The 24,979-nt window shown below is 43.9% G+C and overlaps 1 protein-coding gene across 1 annotated transcript in view; it reads right to left on the reverse strand.

Annotated features, from left to right (window-relative positions):
- The window catches only part of LOC112049866 (prolow-density lipoprotein receptor-related protein 1), a 108,428-nt gene that overhangs the window by 20,791 nt on the left and 62,658 nt on the right, over window positions 1-24,979 (reverse strand). The window contains exons 14-19 of the mRNA XM_052885873.1: window positions 23,069-24,323; window positions 4,366-5,650; window positions 3,832-4,296; window positions 1,959-2,893; window positions 932-1,269; window positions 449-565 (exon numbers count right to left, since the gene is read on the reverse strand). Of these exons, the coding sequence (XP_052741833.1) occupies window positions 449-565; window positions 932-1,269; window positions 1,959-2,893; window positions 3,832-4,296; window positions 4,366-5,650; window positions 23,069-24,323 (4,395 nt within the window). The remainder of the gene's footprint in view (window positions 1-448; window positions 566-931; window positions 1,270-1,958; window positions 2,894-3,831; window positions 4,297-4,365; window positions 5,651-23,068; window positions 24,324-24,979) is intronic.

A 24,979-nucleotide genomic window follows, 5' to 3' on the forward strand; every position in this document is an offset into this window, starting at 1 on the left:
GCTGAATGGATTTACGCAATTAAGTAATCGGTAGATTTGTCTTGATAACCCAAGCGTTCTTAGATAGGTGAAGTTAAATAAAATCTTTCAAAAAATTGAGCCAACTTCAACATCACAAAAATAAAATTACAAGCGAAAAATAGTTTGTGCTACCTTTTGATCACTTTGAAGGCGGTGCCAAGACAGTGACGTCGTGAAAATAACGAAATTGCCCGTACTGTGGTACTTTCGTTCAACACAAAATTACTGAACCGATTTTCATGAAAATTAAATGGGACCAGTTAGGAAGTACATATAATCTTTCAAACAAAAAAAAATCTAAGATTGGTTAAGAAATGACGAAGTTATGCGGTAGCAAATATTAAAAAAAAACATACGCGTCAAATTGAAACCTACTCCTTTTTTTGGAGTCGGTTTATAGAGTCGAGGTGAAAAATGAGGTACTCACGTCGTGCTGGCAGGGCGGCGCGCAGGCGGCGGCGGCGGCGGGGGCGGCGGGGGCGGCGGCGGGCGGGCGCAGCGTGCGCTCGCAGCGCGCGCCCGCGTACCCCGCGTAGCACTCGCACTGCGCACACACACCGGTCAGGGCGGGGGGGGGAGGTACGCAAGGTACACACATCACCGACATTGACATTTTGAATACGAAGGTAAAGTTATGATTGTATTGTAAAGTTTAGAATTTAAAAAAAAATATTAGTAGAAGAATTGGGAAATCTCTGAGCTGAGGCATACCACGATTTCTCATTACTAACACCCAAATACGTAATTACGTTCAGTAGTACGTGCGAGCTGCTACGAGTGATATACTCGAGATATGAGCGTGTCAGGCGACACACTCGACACAGGACTGCTGCGCGCTGTGCGCCAGACTACTGTACGCTGTACCTGTGCCTGTGTACTGTGCTACCGTTCAGTCGAGCGACCCGCTCACCTCGAGTGGCGGCGGCTGGTCGGGCGGGCGGTAGCGCGCGCGCGCGCCGCAGCGGCCGCGGCGCTGGCAGTGCGCGGCGCAGCGGTAGTGCTGGCAGCGCGCGCCCGCGAACTCGCCCGGGCACTCGCACGCCTCCGCGCCCGCGCGCCGCACGCACGCGCCCGCGCCGCACTCGCGCGCGCACGCGGCGCCGCCAACGTCGCCACCGTCGCCGGCCGGCGCCTCGCACGCGCCGTCCGCCGCCGCCCGCAGCCCGTCGGGGCACAGGCAGCTGCGCGCGCCCTCCGCGCCGCGCAGGCACAGCGCGCCGCGCGGGCACGCGTCCGCCGCGCACGGGTCTGCGCGCGCCGTCATCAGTTATTTATTTATTTATTTATTTTTATAGGGTACCAACAGGTTATGACAATTAAAATTGAGTTTTACAAAACATAGATTAGTGAAGTTGTTGTGTCATAGACCCACTTATAGGTTACCTCAACATGCGTAATTTAGTACTCGAATAGATACATAAAAAGAAATTAAAAGAATAATAAATAGGTTAATTAGACTAAATTAGGGAGAAAACTGTTTTAGATTTGCGTTTGAAAATATAGATATGGATCTATCACACAATTACATTATGAACAGAATTAAACTAATATAACCATAAAATACTCGTTATATGCACAGATGTTCATTTACATTTCGACTTTCGATGGCTCATACACAATCTGTTTACATCACAAATGAATGTCAAACTAGTAAGTTACATCTATACTATATTAGTGTGTGGGCAAACCCCCGGCTTCCCCACGAGTGGGTGCACAGGCCCGTCGGATGTCCCGACGGGAAGACTGGTCAGATAGGCAAGGCAAGCGGCGAAGGGGTTGAAATTACACATCGATTTTCATTTCATTGCAATTGCAGACATCTGCTAGTGCAATGTATAAAGTCAGCAGTATTCGACTTACTTACACCACATTCACGGAAATAAGGAAAACTCAATCACCGCGCGCGCGGCTACCGGCGCTCGGCGAGCGGCACTCACCCTCGGGCAGGTCTTGAAACAGCGCGGCGTGCAGCACCGCCACCGCCGACACCGCGCCCGCGTGCGGCGGCGGCGCGGGCGCGGCCGGCGGCCGGCGCGGCACCGCCCGCAGCCCGCGCGCGCTGGCGCACCACAGCCAGTCGCCCCACGCCGCCATGCGCACGCAGGCGCGCGCGCGCACGCGCACCCAGTCCTCGCCCGCGCCCGGCGCCGGCCCGCTGCCGAACCGCACGTGCGGCGCCGCCTGCGTGCCGTCCAGCGCCACGCCGTGCAGCAGCCCGTGGTACGCGTCCAGCACGTACAGGCGGCGCGCCGGCGCCCACAGCGCCAGCGCCGCACTGCGCCGCGCGCCGCGCCGCACCAGCCAGCGCGCGCCGCCGCCGTCCAGCCGCGCCGCCAGCACGCCGCCCAGCGCGCCGCGCTCGCTCCAGTACACCTCGCCCGCGCGCGCGCACAGCGCCACGTCGTCGGGCTCGGCGCCCGCGCGCGCCCACAGCGTGACGCGCCGCCGCCCGTCCGCCGCCGCCGCCAGCAGCGCGCCGCGCCCGCCGCCCGCCGCGCTGACGCTGGCCCAGTACACGCGGCGCGCCACCGGGTCCACGGCCACGCCGCGCAGCTCCTCGCCCGGCGCCGCGCGCAGCAGCAGCTCGGGCGCGCCGGGCGGGCCGAGCGCGGGCCCCAGGCGCGCGCGGCGCAGGCGGCCCCACGCGTCGGTCCACCACGCCCACCAGTCGGCGCCCAGCGGCGCGGCGGCCAGCGCCAGCACCTCGGGCCCGGGCGCGCGCGGCTCGTCGGCGGCGCGCTCGCGCTTGTGCGGGTCGAGCAGGCGCAGCTCGCCGCCGCTCGCCACCAGCAGCTTGGGCGGGCCGCCCACGGGCTCGCAGCTCACGTTGGCGCCGGGCGCGGGCGCGTGCAGCTTGAAGCCGGGCGCGCACCTGCACCGTCCGTTTTAAGGTTCCGAACGTATTTATAAATTATAATATCACTCGCGCACATTTTAATGTCTGTCTGTTTTCTCCGAATGTGCCAAAACAATCCAGTTCAAATTTTGTACACGTATCAGATCTTGTGACCCGAATGTACCTAGTGATGTACCGCAAATAGGTGAAATTTGACTATGGTAATGGTATGGTATGGTATGGTATGGTATGGTATGGTATGGTATGGTATGGTATGGTATGGTAGGTATGGTATGGTATGGTAATTACACTTACTAAGATGGAGGTAAGATGAAAAGTTGAAAAAAATTGTTTTGCAAAATTCATCGTGTAATACAACAAATGTAATAGACGACAATTGACCATGCCCTTTTTCTCCGAAACCACTGTATGTAAAATTTAGAAAAAAATACAGAAATTAGCTTTGTACTTGAAGATTTCCGGAAAACTATGAAACTCTGAAATTTTTGATTTCTCTCTGCAGGTTTCCTCGCGATGTTTTTTCTTCACCGTTTGAGACACGTGATATTTAATTTCTTAAATGCTCACAACTGAAAATTTGGAGGTGCATGTCCCGGACCGGATTCGAACCCACACCCTCCGGAATTGGAGGCAGAGGTTATATCCACTGGGCTATGACGGCACGGAAAATAGTAATAATAATAATAATAATAATAAAGTCTTTATTTTTTCATACAAATTAGTAATACAATTTTTTTTTTTTTTTGTTCACGGAAAATAGTACAAGATATAAAATGTCATGGTTCATTCAGGAGCTCTTTGCGACTTCTTGACGTACACTCCAGGGGTTCGGCTAACATTGACGGGATTCGATGCAGATTTTGAATTTGTTACAAACGATCCATTTTATAAAAAATCCAAATCGCCGTTTGTTAAATAAAGTCACGTGATTCATTGAAAAGAACGGAACCCACTTGCAGACGTGGTCGTGCGCGCGCGGCACGCACAGCTGCGGGCACGCGCGCCAGTCGCAGCCGCGCGCGGGGCACGCCGCCTCGCTCGGCACGCACGCGCCGCCGCACGCGCGCTCGCCCGCCGCGCACGGCCCGCGGCCGCACGCCTCGCGCGCCTCGTCGCCGCCGTCCGCGCAGTCGGCGCGCCCGTCGCACAGCGCCTGCGCCGGCACGCACGAGTGGTCGGCGCAGCGCCACATGGGCGGCGGGCACGCCGTGCGCGCGCACTCGGCCGCGTCCTCGTCCTCGCCGCCCGCGCAGTCGCGCCGCGCGTCGCAGCGCCACGCCGCCGGAACGCACGCGCCGCCGCAGCGCAGGCGCGCGCCGCACTCCACGCCGCCGCCGCCGCCGCCGCGCGTGGCGTTGCCGCACGCCGCCTCGTCGCTGCCGTCGGCGCAGTCGGCGGACCCGTCGCACCACCACTCACTGCACAGAGAGCGTAAGCCCGTCAGCCTCCCGCCGCGCCCCGGCCCGCCGCGAGCGCCGGCTACACACCTGCGCACGCACTGCCGGCCCGCCGCGCACGCGCGCGCCCGCGGCCCGCACGCGTCGCAGCCGCGCTCGTCCTCGCCGCCCGCGCACTCGGCGGCGCCCGAGCAGCGCAGCGCGCCGCGCAGGCACTCCCCGTTGGCGCAGCGGAACTCCGACTCGGAGCAGGCGCGCGGCGCGCAGTCGCGCTCGTCGCTGCCGTCGGCGCAGTCCTCCTCGAAGTCGCAGCGCCAGCGGCCCGGCACGCAGCGCGCGTCGCCGCAGCGGAAGTACGTGGGGTCGCACGCGGCGCGCGTCTCGCAGCCCAGCTCGTCCTCGCGCGCCGGGCAGTCCGCGTCGCCGTCGCACAGCCACTCGCGCGGCACGCAGCGCCCCGAGCCGCAGCGGAACTCGCCGCGCGGGCAGGCGCGCGCCGCGCACCACGCGCCCTCGTCCGAGCCGTCGGCGCAGTCGGCGTCGCCGTCGCACGCCCACGCGCCTGGCACGCACGCGCCCGCGGCGCAGCGGAACTCGTGCGCGGCGCACGCGGCCGCCGGGCAGTCGCGCTCGTCGGCGCCGCCCGCACACCGCGGCGTGCCGTCGCAGCGCTCGGCGGCCGGCACGCAGCGCGCACCCGCGCCGGAGGCGGCGTCGGCGGGGCACTTCCAGTGGTCGGCGAGGCACGCGAAGCGCTCGCAGTCGCGCTCGTCGTCGCCGGCGGGACACTGCGGCTCGCCGTCGCACAGCTGCGCGGGCCGCAGGCAGCGGCCGCCCGCGCACTGGAACTGGCCGGGCGCGCAGGCGAAGGGCGGGCAGGCGGCGGGCTCGTCGCTGCCGTCGCCGCAGTCGTCCCGCCCGTCGCACCGCCACCAGTAGGGGATGCACTGCGGCTCGGCGCGGCACACGAAGTGCGCGGGCGTGCAGTTGGCGCGGCACGCCCCGCCCGGCGCCTCGACCCAGTGGTCGGGGCAGGCGCAGCGCGCGCCCGCGCCCGCGCCCGGCGCCGGCTCGGCCGTCAGCAGGCACAGGCCGCTGCAGTTGAGGCGCTGGCACAGCGCGGCGAGCGCGGGCGCGGGCGGCTGGCGCGCGGCGTGCAGCACGCGCAGGTCCATGGGCTTGTGCACGGTGCGCGCCTCGGTGCGGCAGCGCAGCGCGCCGCCGGCGCCGGGCGGCTCGGGCGCGGGCCGCCAGCGCGGGTCGGGCGCCAGGCGGCAGGACTCCAGCGAGTGCGTCTCCCAGTCCGTCCAGTAGACGCGGCCCGCCCACACGGCCAGCGCGAAGGGGTGGTGCAGGCGCAGCCACGGCATGCGCTCTGCGACACGGAGCGACGGAGCGCGTGTAGTGCGGGGGCGCAGGAATGACACTTCTACACTACAGTACTTATTAACCGACTTCAAAAAGAGGAGGAAGTTCTCAATTCGACGCATGTGTTTTTTTAATGTTATAACCTCATAACTTTGTCATTTCGTCAGTTTTGTTAGAAAGAATTAGAGATTAGTCCCGTTAATTTTCATGAAAATCGGTTCAGTAGTTTTGTGTTTAAATGAGAATAACGACATTGCCCGTACTGTGGCGCTTTCGTTGCTTATATGCTAGGACACACAAAAAACAGAAAAATAAAATCTTTTTAACAAAAAAATTCATATGACTTCAAAATCACAAAATTGAACTTTTCACTTTGAAGACGGTGCCAAGCCAGTGGCGTATTAATTAAGGCCTAAACGTTATAATTTTTCAAAATTTTCGGGGCTTTTAGTACTTGTTTCAGAGATTCAAGTTTCTTCTCAAACTAATCTTGAATAGTATATTTTATTGAATAACTTAGAAACCATTTATCTTAACATTACGAAAATATAAATTGAAGATCCTCTGTAGTGAGGCTCGGTGTACTCCAAGATTTATCATATCTCAATTGAAAGATTTTTTAATGTCTGATACAGTTATGTGGTGAAATTCAAAAAGAACGTTGCACTCTTTAACAACAAAGACGAACTGCTGGTCTTTATGGCTTGTAACAAAATAGATGTAGTCCTCATATCAGAGTCCCATGTTAATGACAGGAGCCTATTTGTTATACCAGGATATCAATGCTACTTAACACCCCATCCGGATGGTGGATCCCATGGAGGAACGGCTATAGTAATCAGAAACAATCTAAAGCACCACTTACTTGATCATTACAGAACTCCTTATATACAAGCGACTACAATAAAACTAGAAGAGAAGTCAGATTTTATTACGCTCTCAGCTATCTACTGCCCACCCCCTAACAAGATAGACGAGACTTTGTTTTCGAAATTCTTTAAAACACTGGGGAATCGCTATATAGCTGGAGGCGATTGGAACGCCAAGCACGCTTTCTGGGGCTCCCGCTGTACACTTCCACGGGGAAGAGAGCTCAAAAAAAGTATTGACAATAACAACTTACTTACAATATCGACTGGTGAACCGACTTACTGGCCTTCGGACATTAATAAAATACCTGATCTTCTAGACTTCTTTGTTACCAAAAATGTTTCTCATCTCTATACTAACATTCAGTCAAGTCTAGACGGGTCCTCTGATCATACACCTATAATTTTAGAACTTAGTAGGACGACCATACTTCTTAATGACAACAATGACTATCTCTATAATCACAAGACAGACTGGTACTCATTTCGAGACTTCATAACCGAAACTATTGACATGAAAGTCCCTCTCAAGAGCGAAGAGGACATTGACATGGCCACAATATACATAACAAACTTGATCCAAGTTGCAGCATGGAAGAATACTCCCCATTTAAGCCCTAAAAAGATGGGCATTTTGCTTCCATCAGATATCAAGTTAAAAATTGAAGACAAAAGGCGGCTCAGACGTAATTGGCATAACTCACGCCGCCTAGATGACAAAGCTAACTTTAATCGCGCCGTGAAAGAGCTAAAAGCTATACTCGGAGATTCATCAAACAACCTAATTAAGGAAAATCTGGAATTACTGTCACCGACAGGGCGAGGAGACAGATCGCTATGGAAGGCCACTAAATATCTTAATCAACCCCAGCCTCACTATCCACCCATCAGAACTGGCGTAACTTGGGCTCGACGTGACATTGAAAAAGCAGAGGCTTTCGCGGCATACCTTGAAACTGTATTCCAGCCTAATCCTGGTGTGGATGATCCTGAAATTGAGGATATACTTCAGCAAGATCTCCAAATGTGCCTACCGCTCAAGCCAACATCTCCTAAAGAGATAAGTAAAGTGATTTTATCGCTAGACTCAAAAAAGGCTCCTGGATTTGACCTGATTACTCCTCTCGTCCTCAAAGAACTTCCTAAAAAGTGTCTTGTATATCTGGCTAACCTCTTTAACCGCATTTTCCAATTAAACTACTTTCCTGATATCTGGAAGGTGTCTCAGATCACAATGATACACAAACCAGGGAAACCTCTGGAAGAAGTTAGCTCTTATCGCCCCATTAGCCTTACTCCCGTCCTGTCAAAGGTCTGGGAAATAATTTTCCTAGCGAGAATGGAAGAAGCCCTAAAAGAAAATGAGACTATTCCTGCTCACCAGTTCGGCTTTCGTAAACAACACTCGACTGTCGAACAAGTCCACAGGGTGTACCACACAATCCGCCAATGCCTTGAAAAGAAGGAATATTGTTCTGCGGCATTTCTGGATGTCCAACAGGCCTTTGATAGAGTGTGGCACAAAGGGCTCTTGGTAAAAATCAAAAAACTCCTACCACATTCTATGTTCCTGTTACTTGCATCTTATCTTAAAAACAGAATATTCCAAGTTAAACAGCGCGACGCTAGATCCAGTTTCTGTACCTACAAAGCAGGTGTACCCCAAGGCTCAGTTCTTGGCCCAGTCCTTTACAACATATTTACATGTGACTTACCACAATCACCTGATGTCACCATTGCAACATATGCTGATGACGCAGCTTTCCTGTCTTGCGATAAAGATGCAAATCGTGCTAGTTCAATCCTACAAAATCAACTTGATGCAACCAACCTGTGGCTTTCTAAATGGCGAATTGTAGCGAGTGCTTCAAAATCCCATCACATCACCTTTGCACTTCGAAAAGGGGATTGCCCTCCTGTTAAGCTAGGAAACGAAGACCTGCCGCCAACAACATGTGTTAGGTACTTGGGCTTCCATCTGGACCGACGATTGACATGGAAATATCATAAATAAAAATAAAATAAAAAATAAAAATAAAAAATAAAAAAATAAAAAAGCCTTTTATTTCTTGTCTTACAAGTAATATATAATATTATAGACAGATTAGTAAAAGTAATAGGTACAAGAACCCCTCTAGGAGAGGGTGAAGGCCTCCTCCAGTTCAGACCATCTCTGCCGATCTTTGGCTAGTTTAGCCCATGTATTGCCAGCGATTTTTGCGATGTCGTCGGACCACCTACCAAGTGGTCGGCCAACTCGCCTGTAACCCGGGGGGCCTGACCACGATGTCAGTCTTGTTGTCCAACGATCGTCACTCATCCTTGCTACATGGCCTGCCCATCGCCATTTTTGTTTTAGAGAGTATTGAAGAGCATCTGTAACCTTGGTTTTTTGACGTATGGTAGAATGTCGTATCTTCTGAATTTTTTTAATTTTCATAATACTTCTCTCCATACTTCTTTGACAAGTTCTAATTTTGTTTTTTGTACGAACATTGTACTTCCATGTTTGGCAAGCATATGTTATTGATGGCAGCACACAAGTGTTTAAGACCTTTGTTTTAATTCTCATCGGCATGTTACTTTTTAGAATTTCCTTAAGTGTCCAAAACTTTTTCCATCCACCCTTAATCCTTCTTTCTACCTCTAGATCATTACTTTGGCTGTGAAAGGAAATTTGTTTGCCTAAGTACATGTACCTGCTTACGTATTCTATAGGCATGTTATCGAGATATATAGGGTGTTCAGCAAAGTTTGTCATAATTTTTGTTTTACTAAGGTTAATTTCTAAGCCAACGTCTCTACTTGCTATATTTAAACTTTGCAGCATTAAATTTAATTCGTTGCTGTTTTCTGATAGCAATACGATGTCGTCAGCAAATCTTAAATGGCTCAGGTATTTTCCGTTTACTTTTACTCCATAATTTTGCCAATTTAGCTTACTAAACACCATCTCAAGGACAGCTATAAAGATTCTAGGGGAGCAAGGGTCGCCCTGTCTTACGCCTCTACTAATGTGTATAGTTTGCCCTAGTCTCTCTAGTTTCACTTTACTAGTACACTCTTTATATAGATATTTTAAAATTCTAATATATATGGGCTCTACATTTTGAGAATGTAGAGCTTCCCAAATTGCCGAGTGGAGTACAGTATCGAACGCCTTTTGGTAGTCTATGAAGACCATGTACACTGGTTTCCTAAACTCTTGATATTTCTCTATAATCATTTCTAATGAGTGTATGTGGTCGACCGTTGAAAAACCCTTCCTGAATCCGGCTTGTTCGATTGGTTGGTGTTTTTCTAGCGATTTACTGATCCTTTTCTCTAAAAGTGAAGCAAAAAGTTTATAAATTGTGGAGAGTAGGCTTATTGGCCTATAGTTACTAATATTTTTAGGGTCGCCCTTCTTGTATAATAAAATTATGTTTGATTGAGACCACTGTCTAGGAGTATTACCAGATCTTAAAATCATGTTAAATAGATGAACTAGTGGTGTAGTCAGAAGCTCCCCTGCTGTTTTAATAGCTTCGTTGGTAATTTTGTCAGGGCCTGGACTCTTCTCTGTTTTTAGCTTCTTTATTTCTCTGATTATTTCTAATTCGTCAATCAGCTCTATCGCTACATCATTATCCTCACACACAACACTGTTTGGTGATTGACCCTGTAGGCTATACAAATCTCTATAGAAAGCTGTTGCTGCGTGTAGTATGTCTGATCTAGTTTTTAAGGCTTTTGTTGTCCCTTGTAGTCCTTCGATCCAGGTTTTGTGTGAATTGAGCTGTCTGTAAGCTTTTTTAAGACTACCGGTAGCGTTTAAGTGTTTTTCAAATAAATTTGAGCGATAATGCCTATAATCGTTTCTGATTCTTTTACTTATAAGTTTATAAAGAGCTTTAATTTGGTTTTTTATTGCGCGTGTTTTTGGCTTAATACTATGTAGTTTTTGCCTTCGGTTAATTAAATTTCTTGTGTGTTCGGAGATAATATAGTTATATGTGTTTTGAGTCTTGGGCGTCTTTGCCTTATTTTGGCAGTCCTCAACTACTCCGATTATTCTGTCATAGTATGTTTGGACAGCCTCGTTTTTGTCAGGAAGTAAATCGATATTGGCAATATTTAATAGCTCTCTATACGTTGATATTTCTTCGTCTGACTTAAGTATGCTTTTTGAACTGTTGGTATACTGCTTTCTACTAGGCTTTATCTTCTGCAGTCCGAATGTGGCCCGGACTAATCTGTGGTCTGAAGGGTAGGGTACATTTATCACTGTTATATTTGAGACATTTTTATGTAAATTGGTTAAAATATAATCTATTTCATTTTTGGTTTTACCATCTGGTGACCTCCAAGTCCACCTCTGCTTTGCATTTTTTTTGAAAAATGTATTGACAATAGCCAGTTTGTTTTCGTATGCAAATTCGACAAGTCTTTCACCTCTACTGTTGCGCTCTCCATAGCCATTATTCTTCATTATTATGCATTCCTCTGGTTTTGGCTGGCCAATTTTCGCATTGAAATCGCCCATTACTATTATATTATTCGTATTTGAGAGTGCTAAAGCTTCGTCGATAGTGTTATAAAATTTCTCTACATCTTCGTCACTTGCTGAGTCCGTAGGAGCATAAGCTTGTATGAGACTAACCTTGAAGTTGTTGAAGTTTAGGTTTAGTAGCGCTACTCTTTCTGATAAACCAGAAATGCACTCAATGTAGTTTTTCAGATATTTTTTTATAATAAAACCGATGCCATAAAGCCCAGGAGTTTCTCCTTTATAGTAGAAAATGAAATCATCATGCTCTTGAATTGAGTTTCCAAGCCTTCGTATTTCGGATAGGCCTATTATGTCATATTTAATATTATTCAGTGAGTTGGTAAATTCTAGTAGCCGTTCATAGGTTGATAGAGTTCGGACATTGTAAGTTGCTATATAGAATAAGTTGGGATTTAAGTTGGACATAATGTTTTCTTGATTTGTTTTCTCTGGAGGGTTGTGGTCTGTATCTCCCACGGTGACCGGCCGGATTGGGAGAGCGAGAGGAGGCGTTATTGGTTGCTATTTTAAGTTAGTGTTAGCATCAACCAGGGATATTACATTTCCTGTGGGTGTAGTTTTCGTATTTCGAGGTGCAAAGAAAGTATTCATAGAAGTTTTGGTTTTTTTGCTTATTTGGGAAGGTGTTTTGCCGCTTTCGGTACTTGGTGGCGATGATGAATACGTGCGTTTCTTTTCTGCCTTTTTCTCTAAAATAACTATTTTATCATGTTTGAGTACAGCAATTTGGCCCTCGTTTCTTAGCTTGTTAACTTGCTGCTGAAGAGACTTTCTTTTTTCTAACGTTTTTTGAGTGAACTCTTCTTTCAAATTGAACGTAGAGAGTAAAAGGGCTTTTTTGTTTTTCAATATTTCTAGTTTTTTCCCCATCGTAAGTAGTGTAATCGACACGGGTCTATCTTTAGTTCCTCTTTTTCCGATGCGTCTAATGGACTCTATATCGGAGGTAGAGCAGGGTACCTTCATAATTTGGGAAATTACGTCAACTACTTTTGTTTGGAGTTGAAAGTAGTTTTTTTCATCATCCGGTATCCCAAAGAACACTAGATTTTTCTTTACATTTTGTCTTTCTAGGTACTCAATTTGTCTCTCCTGTTTTTCCAATTTTCCTTCAAGTTTCTTGTATTTATTATCAATTTCCTGAAACTTCTCATTAACATTTTTATTGATTTCGCTTGTTATGCTTATTTGCATCTCTTTCATTTCTTTCTTTTGGATGGCCAGGTCGGTTTGAATACATTTTAAAATCTGGGTAATTTCTTCCATTTTTGATAAACAACCAGAGTTAATCGAGTTGCGCACTTAACAAATTCAAAATTTTTAATCTCACACAAAAGTCCTTATGTCACGAGTTTATTTTCAGTGGACTAAATTTTATTTATAAAAATAGTGTTTTTCACATAAAAAGGAAAAAATTACAACAAAAAATATATATTGCCCTCCTGTTAAGCTAGGAAACGAAGACCTGCCGCCAACAACATGTGTTAGGTACTTGGGCTTCCATCTGGACCGACGATTGACATGGAAATATCATATTGACAATAAAAGAAAAGAGCTCAACACAAGGTTTAGAAATCTGCTCTGGTTACTTGGCAGACAGTCTACACTGAGACTTAACAACAAATTGCTCATTTACTGTGCAGTCTTGAAACCTATCTGGCTTTACGGGATTCAGCTGTGGGGCACCTGCAGTAAATCCAACGCAATGCGTATCCAACGGATCCAAAATAATATATTAAGGACTATTACTGATGCCCCTTGGTTTACTCGCAACGATGAAATCCACCAATATCTGGAAATGCCAACTATCTTTGAGGAAATCAAAAACAACTGTAGAAAACATAAAGAAAGGCTGACCCGACATCCCAATCGCCTCGCTAACTCACTGGTGGTAGCGCCGCGAATCAAGCGCCTGAAGCGAGCTGACGTGCTCGATGAGTAGTTGATGGCAGAGCTCTGGCTCTCCTGTCAGAAACCGTCCCTTAGTCACAGAACTCACCTGCTTATAGTTTAACGACTGATCGCAGATATCAAGAAAAGAAAAAAAAAAAAAAAAAAACTCTTTAACATTGCCTCTTAATAGTCTCTGGGCTTCCGTAGCAGACGAATCTAGTGAATCAGTTAACAAGATAGGAACATTCTGGAAAAAATCTTCAAAGGCATTAACAACCTCGATATCAGTGTTTACCTTTTTGTCATTGACAATTAATTCATTTCCTGATTCTCTATCAATTATATTCCAGGTGGTTTGTATCTTGTTCTCAGACTCAATTATTTTCTGTTTGATGTGTAACGATTTCGCAAGAATACAAACACGTTTGAAAATTTTTGAGTAACTTTTTACATAATCTAAATAAGTTCGCGTTTGAGTATATTGTTTTTCCTCGTACAACTCGTACAGTTTGTCTCTACTTTTGTAAATGCCTACAGTAACCCATTCGCTAAACTTTAATTTTTGGCTAGCATTAATGCGTTTAAAGTTAAAATATTTACTAAACTCTCTGTCTATTGTCTTGAAAAGTGTACCAAAGAGCATGTCTGGATGATTATTTTCAAATGCAAGACTTGGAATTTTAGAAATAATTGTGTTTTTGAATCGCTTTAATTTACTTTCAGTTATTGGCCTACACTTTACCCATTGATTGCTATTGGTTTTATTATTTAACATAGTAATTATTTGACCACTATGATCAGAGCATAATTTATTTATTTATTTATAAATAGAATCTTTACAAATAGTCAACTGACGTGTCAAAAGTGCTTGTAAACTGAGCCTACTTGAAATAAATGATTTTTGATTTGATTTGATTTATTATTAGCTTTCTCTCAAGCACACAATTATAAAATATATTATCTAGACAGGTACCTGAAGTTGCGGTTATCCTAGTAAATCTTCCATTACCTCTTCAAATTGATCAAAGTCAGCAGGAGGGGGTCTGTACACGCATACTATAATAATTTGTTCCAACTCCACACAAGAAAGTTCAACAATGCATTCCACAGAAAGACTAACTATATCTTTTCTATCCTTACATTTTAAGTTATTATGTAAGAAAATTAAGGAGCCACCATGACCAGCCCTTCTGAAGAACACACTTGACAATGAATAATTATTAATATTAATAATTATTTATATAATATATGAAATACAACAGCATTTTAAAAAAATGTATTTATCAGTCTAAACAACTACAAAGTACTAAGTACATAGTTAATCGAAAAAATAAATGTAAAGCTAGTTGGGAACTAATAAATGATAATTTAGGGAAGACGATAGAGCCTGATGATATTTCTTTTATAAAAACTAATACAGGGACATATAATGATCCTACTGAACTTTGTGAATTATTTAATGACTATTTTATAAATTTAAACGAAATGACTACTTTGAATAAAAATATTAGTAAATCATATTGTTATCCATCTAATACTCATTCAATTTTTATAAGCCCGACGGATGCTTATGAAGTTCTAGGTATTATCAAATCTCTCAACAACACCAAAGCTGTCGGCTATGACGAGATAAGAACAGACATAATTAAACATTGTGCCAATTACTTATGTGGACCACTAGCTGACATAATAAATAAATCATTTGAGCAAGGGACATTTCCAAATAAGCTAAAGATTTCTATTATCAAACCTTTATTTAAAAAAAATGATCGTTATGACATAAATAACTACAGGCCTATAACTTTGGTACCTATTTTAGCAAAAATATTTGAAAAAGTAATGTTTAAGCGACTAAAAAACTTTTTTGACGCCAATAATTTATTAATTCAAGAACAATTCGGATTTCGTAATAATAGTTCCACTACTGAGGCTTGTTTTTATCTAAATAAAATTATTAATGATAGCCTCAATGACAAAGTACCTATTACTGCTATTTTTCTAGACATGACCAAGGCGTTTGACTTCGTTAATCACAATATCTTATTAAATAAATTAGAAAGATATGGTATAAGGGGAACAGCTCATCAATGGGTAAAATCATATCTAAATGGTAGGACTGTATGTACACAAATTAGCAAACTAGAAAATAATATTAAGATGATTTATAATTCAACATACAAATATAATAAAAAGGGAGTACAGCAGGGCAGCATTCTAGGACCATTTCTTTTCTTGGCCTACATAAACGATATCACGGCGGCAACAAGTCACCCGTGCGTATTGTTTGCAGATGATACAACCATATTAGTGAGATGTCATAATGTTAATAGGTATGAACAAGAAATAAACGACGTATTACAAAATATAATAACTTGGCTAAATGAAAATAACTTGCAGGTTAATATAAATAAAACGAAAATTATGCAATTTAATTATTATAATTCAAAAACAGTGCCAGTTGATGTTAAATATAATGATATTAAAATAGGAGAAGATGACACAATCAAATTTTTAGGATTAGTTTATGACAAAACAATGAATTGGAAATCTCATATTGACTACATTTGCACAAAATTGGCCAAATTTGTTTATGCGCTCTGACGTCTTACGCAGACTATTTCCATCGATGCAGCTTTAAGTGCATATCACGGACATGTATCGTCTGTGCTGTCATACGGTTTAATACTCTGGGGTAACTCTGTAGACTTTATTAGAGCATTCAGACCTCAAAAAAAATGCATTCGAGCTATGTGTAAAGCAGGGCCATTAGATAGCTGTAAACCTCTTTTTAAGCAATTGAACATTCTTCCACTGCCTTGTATGTACATACGAGATGTTTGTATTTTTGTTAAGCGCCATCCAAAATAATTTCAGCGAAGAGGTGAAGGCACAAGGTCAATAAGTCGGTCAGACAGGGTAACAAGTTGGTGCTATCAAAAGTATGTACTGGTAGTTATATGAAAAGTGCATACTGTATGGCTGTAAAAATATTTAATAAATTACCAGATGACATTCAAAAATTAAGCTTGCCCCATTTTAAAATAAAATTAAATAAATGGCTTATTGATAAGGGCTACTACGACATTAAGGAATATTTGACTTAATTTTTAATGACATACTCGTACTTACTTTTAATTCCAATTATTGTATTATATTGTAATTGTAACTTTTTCTTTTCTTTTTTTTTTTTCATTTAATTTGGGGACTATTTGTGTTATTTTTATTTTATAATTTTATTTAATTTAATTTAGTTATTGTGACTGATTGTATTTATATTTTTCTTAATTTTATTTCACTGTTTGTATTTTTTTCTTTTTCACCATGTATTTGCACACTATTAATTTGGTTGAATACTGTAAGGAACGGTGATTCTTGCAAATAAACGATATTATTATTATTATTATATTATAAGAACTGACAGCTGTGAGTTAGTGAGCCAATGCTCCGTAATACATAAAATGTGTATATTGATTTTTTCTACAAATAGTTCAACTTCTAACTCCTTGCCGTTGATGCTCTGTATGTTTTGGTGTACAAGGTTAATGTTACAGTGCATCTCCGTTGTCGTATCTTCTAGTTTAAATAGAAATATTTGTACTATTAGTACAGGTTGTAAAAATGTCAAAAGACTGCGTTACAATACTTGTAACTGGATCGGTTAAATTACAATTAACAATTGAGACAGTACTATCATTCGTACTCTGGTCAATAGAAACATAAGTACTATTAGGGGTTAAAGTATGCCGCCGATTTGTACTGAAAATCTAAATTGTTTATTTTTTAATTTTTAACAAATTTATTTAATCAAAATAGTTGCCATTATTATCTATACATTGCTGCCATCGAATGGGAAGGTCATTAATGCCTTTGCGATAGAACTCCGACGATCTAGACTGCACAAACTGTGTGAAAGCATTTTGTACTGCCTCCTGGGAAGAAAACTTCTTGTCACGTAGATAATTGTCCAAATCACGAAAAAAATGGTAGTCCGTTGGAGCAAGGTCTGGTGAATACGGAGGATGATGAATAGTTTCTAACTGCAGCTCCTGAAGGGTTAAAATGGTTTCTCGTGCTGTGTGAGGTCTCGCGTTGTCGTGGAGCAATAATGGTGAAGATCGATTCATGAGTCGGGGCTGCTTAACTGCTAGTTTTGTCAACATGGTTCGGAGTTCGGCGCAATAGATATCTGCCGTTATTGCTTGACCAGATCGGAGAAAACTAAACTAAAACACAAGTTTTAACACGCGTTTCTTTCTGCAGATCCATTTTTCGTATTTTTTTATTTTATTGATTTGACGCAAGTGAGTCAATATTGTGGGTAAGGTAACGTTAAACCATGCCGCTAATTCCTGGGTAGTTTGACTAGGATCGGCTTCCACTATCTCTCTTAATTCATCGTTATTCACCTGTGTGGGCGGTCTTCCTCGTGGCTCATTCTGTGAGTCGAAATTTCCATCGCGAAAGCGTTTAAACCAAAATCGCACGGTGCGTTCATTAGTAGACCCCTCTCCAAACGCAGCATTGATATTGCGGGCTGTTTCTGCCGCGTTAGTTCCGCGTCGGAACTGGTATTCAAAAATCACTCGAATTTTCGCAGTATCCATCTTTCTTGTCTAAATTGAATAACAAAAACAATTGAAAGCCGATATTCAAATGTTTCACATTTTTTAAAAATTCAATTCAAAAAACCTATTGCAATAAAACGGCAATTTCATACTCGTACCTATAGTCATCCGCCTCACGTATTTTGTATAGACAACTAATAAATAACGTTTTTCTTATTGTAGTTTTTTTTTAACATGGCCATGATATATACCATTTTAGAATCCTCACAAAAAACTCTTGAATTTGATACCCATATTGCAATATTAGAAAAAAAAATATTTTTTCACCTCTAGTCTATAGAGTCTCACAGTTGTCTTGTTAGTTTTTTTTTTAATTTCACCTACCTAAGAACACTTGGGTTATTGAGACAAATCTAACGATATCCTAATTACGTAAATCCGTTTAGTGGTTTGGAAGATGTGAGGTAATAAAGAATATTACATACATACATACATCTATACTAATATTATAAAGAGGTAAAGTTTGTAAGTTTGTAAGTTTGTAACATTCTTTAAATGGGGTAATCTTCGGAACTACTGGTCCGATTTCAAAAATTCTTTCACCAGTAGAATGCTACATTATCGCGGAGTGATATTAGGCTATATTTTATATTGGTATCATATATATTAGCCGAGTTATCACAGTTTTTGTCATACAGGTCGGACTGAAAATCCTCTTAAACATACAGGTCGGACTGAAAATCCTCTTAAATAGAATAGAATAGAATAGAATATATCTTTATTTGTCCACACACGAGTAATAAAATAAAATAAAATAAACAAACAGAACATACAAATATCTGGTCGTGGACAAAACAGGTATCCACCTCAGCACGATGCCACAGCGAGCTGTGGCGCTGGTTTTCAGGTGAAACCTTGTGAGTTCACGGACGTGTCTACGTGACGTGTCTTAACTTAAAACTTATACATGAATACAAAGTAAAATAAAATAATGAAACAAGAACGAACAGAGTAATAAAATAACAAAATTAACATTTATGGGAAACTAAATTAACAAGGAAAATCAAACAATAATTAATACGAGTCAACCTGTAAAATGAACGATCTGCCGCCACCATAGTGTTGTAGTAAGGAGAAAAGGAATTAGTACTAGGGGTTATTTGTTTGCTGATCCAATAATAAAAGAGCTTTATATTTAGTCTTAAATAACCCAATAGTACGTATATCTCGCATTGGTGGAGGTAAGTCATTCCAACACTTAGTGGCGGCAAACTTGAAACTACCACGAAACACAGCGCTTTTGTGATGAGGCATCGATAAAACTATAGAGGTGTTTCGTAATCGACCTGTTGTCCGGTTTTCTATCCACCTCAATTTATTTACAAGGTACTCTGGGACACCGTTCTTTATCACGCCAAAGAGCAAAGTAGCAAAATGTAGTTTTCGACGCGAATCCATTTTTAAATGGTTTGCGTTGTTAATATACGGTGTAACGTGACTCCTTGGCGGAATATTGTAACAATAGCGAGCGCAGGCATTCTGGACACGCTGTATTAGCTTTTTAGTTCTAACTAGCAATCTACCACCAAATACTGTATCAGCATAATTAAGTTTTGACAACACCAGCGACTCGCACAGCTTATTCCTTAGTTCTATGCCAATATACTGCCTGATTCTGTATAATAATTTAAGTCTATAAAAACAAAGTCGTACATCATTTAACACGTGCTTTTCAAAATGCAATGAAGAGTCAAAAATGACACCCAAATTTCGAGCTTCATGTACCCTTCGTATATTATTATTATCAACAGTTATATTAAAATTTAGATTATTTAAAGTACTAATGTTATGCCTAGAACCCAGAAGCAAAAACACAGATTTTTCAGGATTTAAAACAAGACAGTTCCTTTTAGCCCAGTTACTTATTCGATTCAGATCATGGTTTAATTTGGCGACAGCTGCATCACGGTCTTTAGGATAAAAAGATATATACAGTTGCACATCATCCGCATAAATATGATAATCACAGTATTGAAAGCAATTTACAATATCCGACGAATAAATAGCAAAGAGCAGCGGCCCTAATATTGACCCTTGCGGTACTCCTCTCGTAACTCCAGATGTAGCCGATACCGTACTGGTATTATCACTATTTTTTATTTCAACAAACTGAGATCTACCAGTAAGGTAACTATCAAACCATTTAATCGTTAAAGTATCAAATCCATAGAAAGCTAATTTAGACAGAAGTAGAGTGATGTTTATAGCATCGAACGCTCTGGAAAAATCAAGTAAAACTAAAATGGTACACATTCCCTGATCCTGCGTTGTTAAAATGTCATCAACGACTTTAGTAAGCGCTGTTGCCGTGCTATGATGTTTCCTAAAACCCGATTGATGAACGGGAAGGATTTTATTTTTTTCAATGTATTCTGTCATTTGATTAGAGACTACTCTTTCTAGGACCTTAGAAATACAGGGTAAAACACTAATTGGTCTAAGATCTTTATATGAGGAAGGATTGTTGCATTTTGGTAGCGGTTGCACTTTGGCTACTTTCCATAAGTCTGGGAATGTGCTAGTTAGTATTGAGAAATTAACAATATTTGTAATGGTTTGTAAACCTTGTGGTAATGATAACAAAATCATTTGAAGTGTAATATTATCAACACCTGAAGCATTAGATTTGAGGTTACGAATAATTTTAGCAATAACAGTTTCATTTACAACTTGTAAACTGAAGGAACTATCGCAATATCTATGAAATTCGAAGAAAGTGAGGTCTGACATAGTAACTAAGTTACTACCGGGTACGTCAAGAAAATGTTTATTAATTAAATCTGGGTTCTTTAGTGCAGCGGGAATGTCACTTAATTTCTTTTTATCTGTTACCAAACCTGATTTTTTTAGGTTCTTCCATAATACGTTTGGCTGTTTGATATAAGTATTAATATAAGTCGTATGATAAGCTATTTTTTCCGATTCAATAGCATTTAAAACCACAGCCTTCATATCTTTGTAGAATTTTATATGTGATGCTTGTTTAGTTTTTTAAACAGACTTATTCGCATGCGCTGCCTTAACTATTCTGTAAAATTGAAATTAATGTACAGAGACTTTATGTATCTTTAAAAGTTCTACAAAAAAGTCCGCGACACCATATATCTATCTTCTATATATTAGCAGATATAGTACCTTTTGTGTTTTAAAAATTATTAATTTTATATACTTAGGTTTACGTCATTATTTATACAACTAAACTTTAATCCTTATTAAAATAAATTATTTAATAATCACAAGGATATTATGGAGATAAGATTTGCCTTTTACAGTATGTTAATTACTTAAATAGTTTCGGAGATAATACAAAATCTCTAAAAGACGCAGAAATTCCGCTATATGACGCTCTGCGCTTTCATTTACGTAGTTCCCGTTCCCGTGTGAATATGGGGATCAAACATAGCCTATGACACTCGCAAATAACGTAGCTTTCTATTGGTAAAACAATTTTCCAAATCGGTCCAGTAGATCCAGAGATTACCTCCTACAACCACACAAACTTTACCTCTTTATATTATTAGCATAGAAGTTTATTTCCCTTGGTCATACCACCACTTTTGCTACGAGTAGGAGTAAGATAGAGAAGTTAAAGAGTAGGGTAGGGTACGGGTAGGGAAACATAGGGGTAGTGTAGTGGTAGGGTAGGGGTAGAGCCGGGGTAGGGTAGGGGTCGAGTATGGGTAGGGTAGAGGTACGGGTAGGATAGGGAAGTGGTAGGGTAGGAGTAGGATAGGCGTGAGATAGGGGTACGGGTGGGATAGGGGTAGGAAAGAGATAGGGTACGGGGAGGGTAGGGGTAGGATAGGGGTAGGGTGTAGTTAAGGTAGGGGTAGGTTTGGGGTAGGGTAGAGGTAGGGGTAGGGTAGGGGTAGGGTAGAGGTAGGGGTAGGGTAGGGTAGGGGTAGGGTAGGGTAGGGGTAGTAGTAAAGTTGACATCGAAATTTACGCGAACGAAGTCGCGGGCGTCCGCTAGTACATACATACAGGAAGAAATTTTTTTTAGTGCGGATATTTTTATATTTTGTACATAAACAAAATTTAATGATCACGTATTTTTTCTTTTTTTTTTTAACTCAAAAATAACAAAATTATCGTTAGCTAAAGTTATTTACTTTTGAACAGAATTTTAGGGTCACCCTATTGTGCATTTATTTTATTTTCGTTTGATACCTAAAGGACGTCACCAGATCACTTTTAAGCTGAATATATCTTGTTTAGTAATAATATGTACATTATTTTGTTATTTTAGAGACATAAATTAAAAAAAAAATTACATAAAATGTATCGAACTGTTTGTAGATTTATATTCTATTAATGATACAGAACCACGAAAAAAAATATCCGCACTAAAGACCGAATCACCCTGTATATACATACATACATACATACATACAAGATATGCGTCAAAAACATAACCCTTCTTGCAGTCGGGTAATAATATTTTCAACTAAATAGTTTCATTTTAAAATTTCAATCGTCTGCTAGCCGAGTTGATTCATATAGCTACTGTTTTAGTGACTAAAATAATGAAACAACTCATCTAGAATGCAAAAATCGCAAAGAAAAATAAAATAAAGACACAAATTCGCAAAAAAACATGGTTAATGGACAAAAGTCGGATTTCTTTCTAAAAATCTTAAATGTGCCTTAAATAACTTGAAAATTCTCAATTTTGTGGTACGGTCTTCCATACAAAAATTAGTCAGAAATGATGGAAACTATAACCCCCTAAAGGATCTAGGTCGACTTAACCTGTAAGCCTGTATGTTGTCGACTAGAAATCTTTATTTTTTTACGTTTTATTATTCAGGTAAAGTTCCGATCGAGTCCACCGAACCCCTTGACGAATAATATTGTTAATAGAAATACAATCTATGTAATGAATGTGGCGGCGCTACTGATCGTGCGGTTGATGTTCACTTCGGCTGGCGGACCTATAATGAATGAGTAAAGACCGAATCAACGTCAACAGCTCATTTCAAAACATCTAAATGAGGTTTTTTAGACTTTTGTTTATTGGGTGGTGTCACTAATTGTTCGTGTACACGCCTGAAGTGCCGACCCCAGTCATAATAGACCGGTGTCAACACTATCCCGTTAACCACTCAGCGAAACTTATGTTAAATCACTTACTTAGTTATTTTGGTACCAATAATCTATTGCACACTAAGCAGTTTGGTTTTACAAGGAGTCGCTTTCCAACAACTCAAAATATCTTACAAGTCTGTTGTAAAAACAGGAGTCGCTTACTTAAGTCTTCACTAGGACCACATATTTATGTGCCTTAAAGAAAAGCATAAAGCGCATACTAAATACAAATTGTATAATAATCCCAGAGACTATGGCACATTTTCTCTCCTCAGATCTAGGGCTCACACTTTGATTAATGAATGTTATAATGCATATGATGATACACTGACAACGTTGAATGTCCCTCATGTCTTCCAATTACAAACTTGCCACAGACTTTGAGTTGTGATGCGTACCTCGCGAGAACAGCACGCGCACGCGCGCGCCCTCCAGGTCCGTGACGGCGATGTAGTCCTCGCGCGCGTCCGCGAAGTACAGCAGCCGCGCCGGCGACAGCGACAGCGCGTTGGGCCAGCCCAGCCCGCGCACCAGCGCGCGCGCGCCCGCGCCGTCCATGCCGGCGCGCCCGATGTGCGCGCGCGCGCCCCAGTCGCTCCAGAACAGCAGCCCGGCCGCCGGCAGCAGCGCCAGCGCGCGCGGCTCGCGCAGCCCCGCGCGCAGCAGCACGCGCCGCCGCCGCCCGTCCAGCCGCGCCACCTCCACGCTGTCCGTGCCCTTGTCGCACCAGTACACGTTGCCGCCCACCCAGTCCACGGCCAGCCCGTCGGGGCTGCGCAGCGTGGCGCCCGCCAGCGGCTCGGCGGCGCGCGGCGGCGGCAGCGCGCCCGGCGGCGCCGCGCCCAGCGCCGCGCACGCGCGCCACACGCCCGCGCCCGCGCGCGTCACGTCGCTCCACAGCAGGCAGCCGCGCGCCCAGTGCACGCCCAGCGCCACCGCGTTGGTCAGGTTGTGCACCAGCAGCTGCGTCGGCGCCGGCGGCTCGCGCTCGCCGCGCACGCGCGCGCGCCGCACGTAGTAGCGGTTGGTGAACGCGAGCGAGGCGGGCGCGCCGCCGGCCGGCTCGCAGCCCGCGCCGTCGCGCATGAGCCGGAAGCCGGCGGCGCAGGCGCACGCGTAGCCGCCGGGCGCGTTGCGGCAGCGGTGCTCGCACGGCGCGTCCTCGGCGCACTCGTCCACGTCCACGCACGCGCGGCCGGCGCGCCGCCAGCCCGCGCGGCACCAGCACGCGTGGCCCACGGGCAGGTCGCTGCAGTTGTGCGCGCACGCGGCGCCCGCGCGGCACTCGTCCACGCCGCAGCGCGCCTCGTCGCTGTAGTCGCCGCAGTCGTCGCGCCCGTCGCACAGCGCGCGCGGCGCCACGCACGCGCCGTTGGCGCAGCGCCACTCGCCGCGCGCGCACGCGCCGCCCGCCGCGCACGCCAGCGGGTCCTCGTCCGAGCCGGCGCCGCCGCCGCCGCCGTCGCCGCAGTGGTCGCGCCCGTCGCACACCAGCGCGGCGGGCACGCAGCGGCCCGCGCACTCCACGCCGCCCGGCTCGCCGGCGCACAGCGCGCCGCCCGCGCCCGCGCCGGCCGCGCCCGCGTCGTCCGCGCAGCCCGGCGGCTCGTCGGAGCCGTCGTCGCAGTCGGCGTCCCCGTCGCAGTACAGACTCTGCGGAGCCGACATTACTACAACTTCTACTCGTACACTCCTCCTTCGATGAATCAGTATTCTCACTTTAAATTCTTGAATATTAGAACGTAGCAATAATTATTTTAAGACTTTTGATCTAGTACATCACAGCCTATACTGTAGCCGTAACCAATGAATGAATACCCGATGTAAACAAACCATAAATCATGATGAATAGGGTTGACAAATATTCAATTAAAAAAATATCATAATATGCTGTAGTAAAAAAAATTTTGTCTATATTTCGGACTAGTTTTAAAACTCCTTTTCGATAAATTATATAAATACCCCATTAACATTTTACTCCCTTATAAATCATAAAATATAAATGTCCCTAAATATCTGTCATATTTTGTTTAGAAAACTTAGATTCATAGTTTTATTTTTCTAAATACACAGACTAATAAATTAATTAAATAAATAAAAAACCCGACTGCATAAAGTATAAAAAAACTGAAAAGAAAAAAGCAAGCTCAGTCCAGAAGTGTAGAAAGCAATTAAAAACGAGTCGGGAACTATTAAATAATGTAGAAGAAAATCATTCTATTCAATATAATAGGTCCCGACTGTTTTCTAATTGCTTTCTACACTTCTGGACTGAGCTTGTTTTTTTTTCTTTTCAGTTTTTTTATACT

This window comes from Bicyclus anynana, chromosome 2, assembly GCF_947172395.1.
Source record: "Bicyclus anynana chromosome 2, ilBicAnyn1.1, whole genome shotgun sequence".
Classification (NCBI taxonomy): Eukaryota; Metazoa; Arthropoda; class Insecta; order Lepidoptera; family Nymphalidae; genus Bicyclus; species Bicyclus anynana.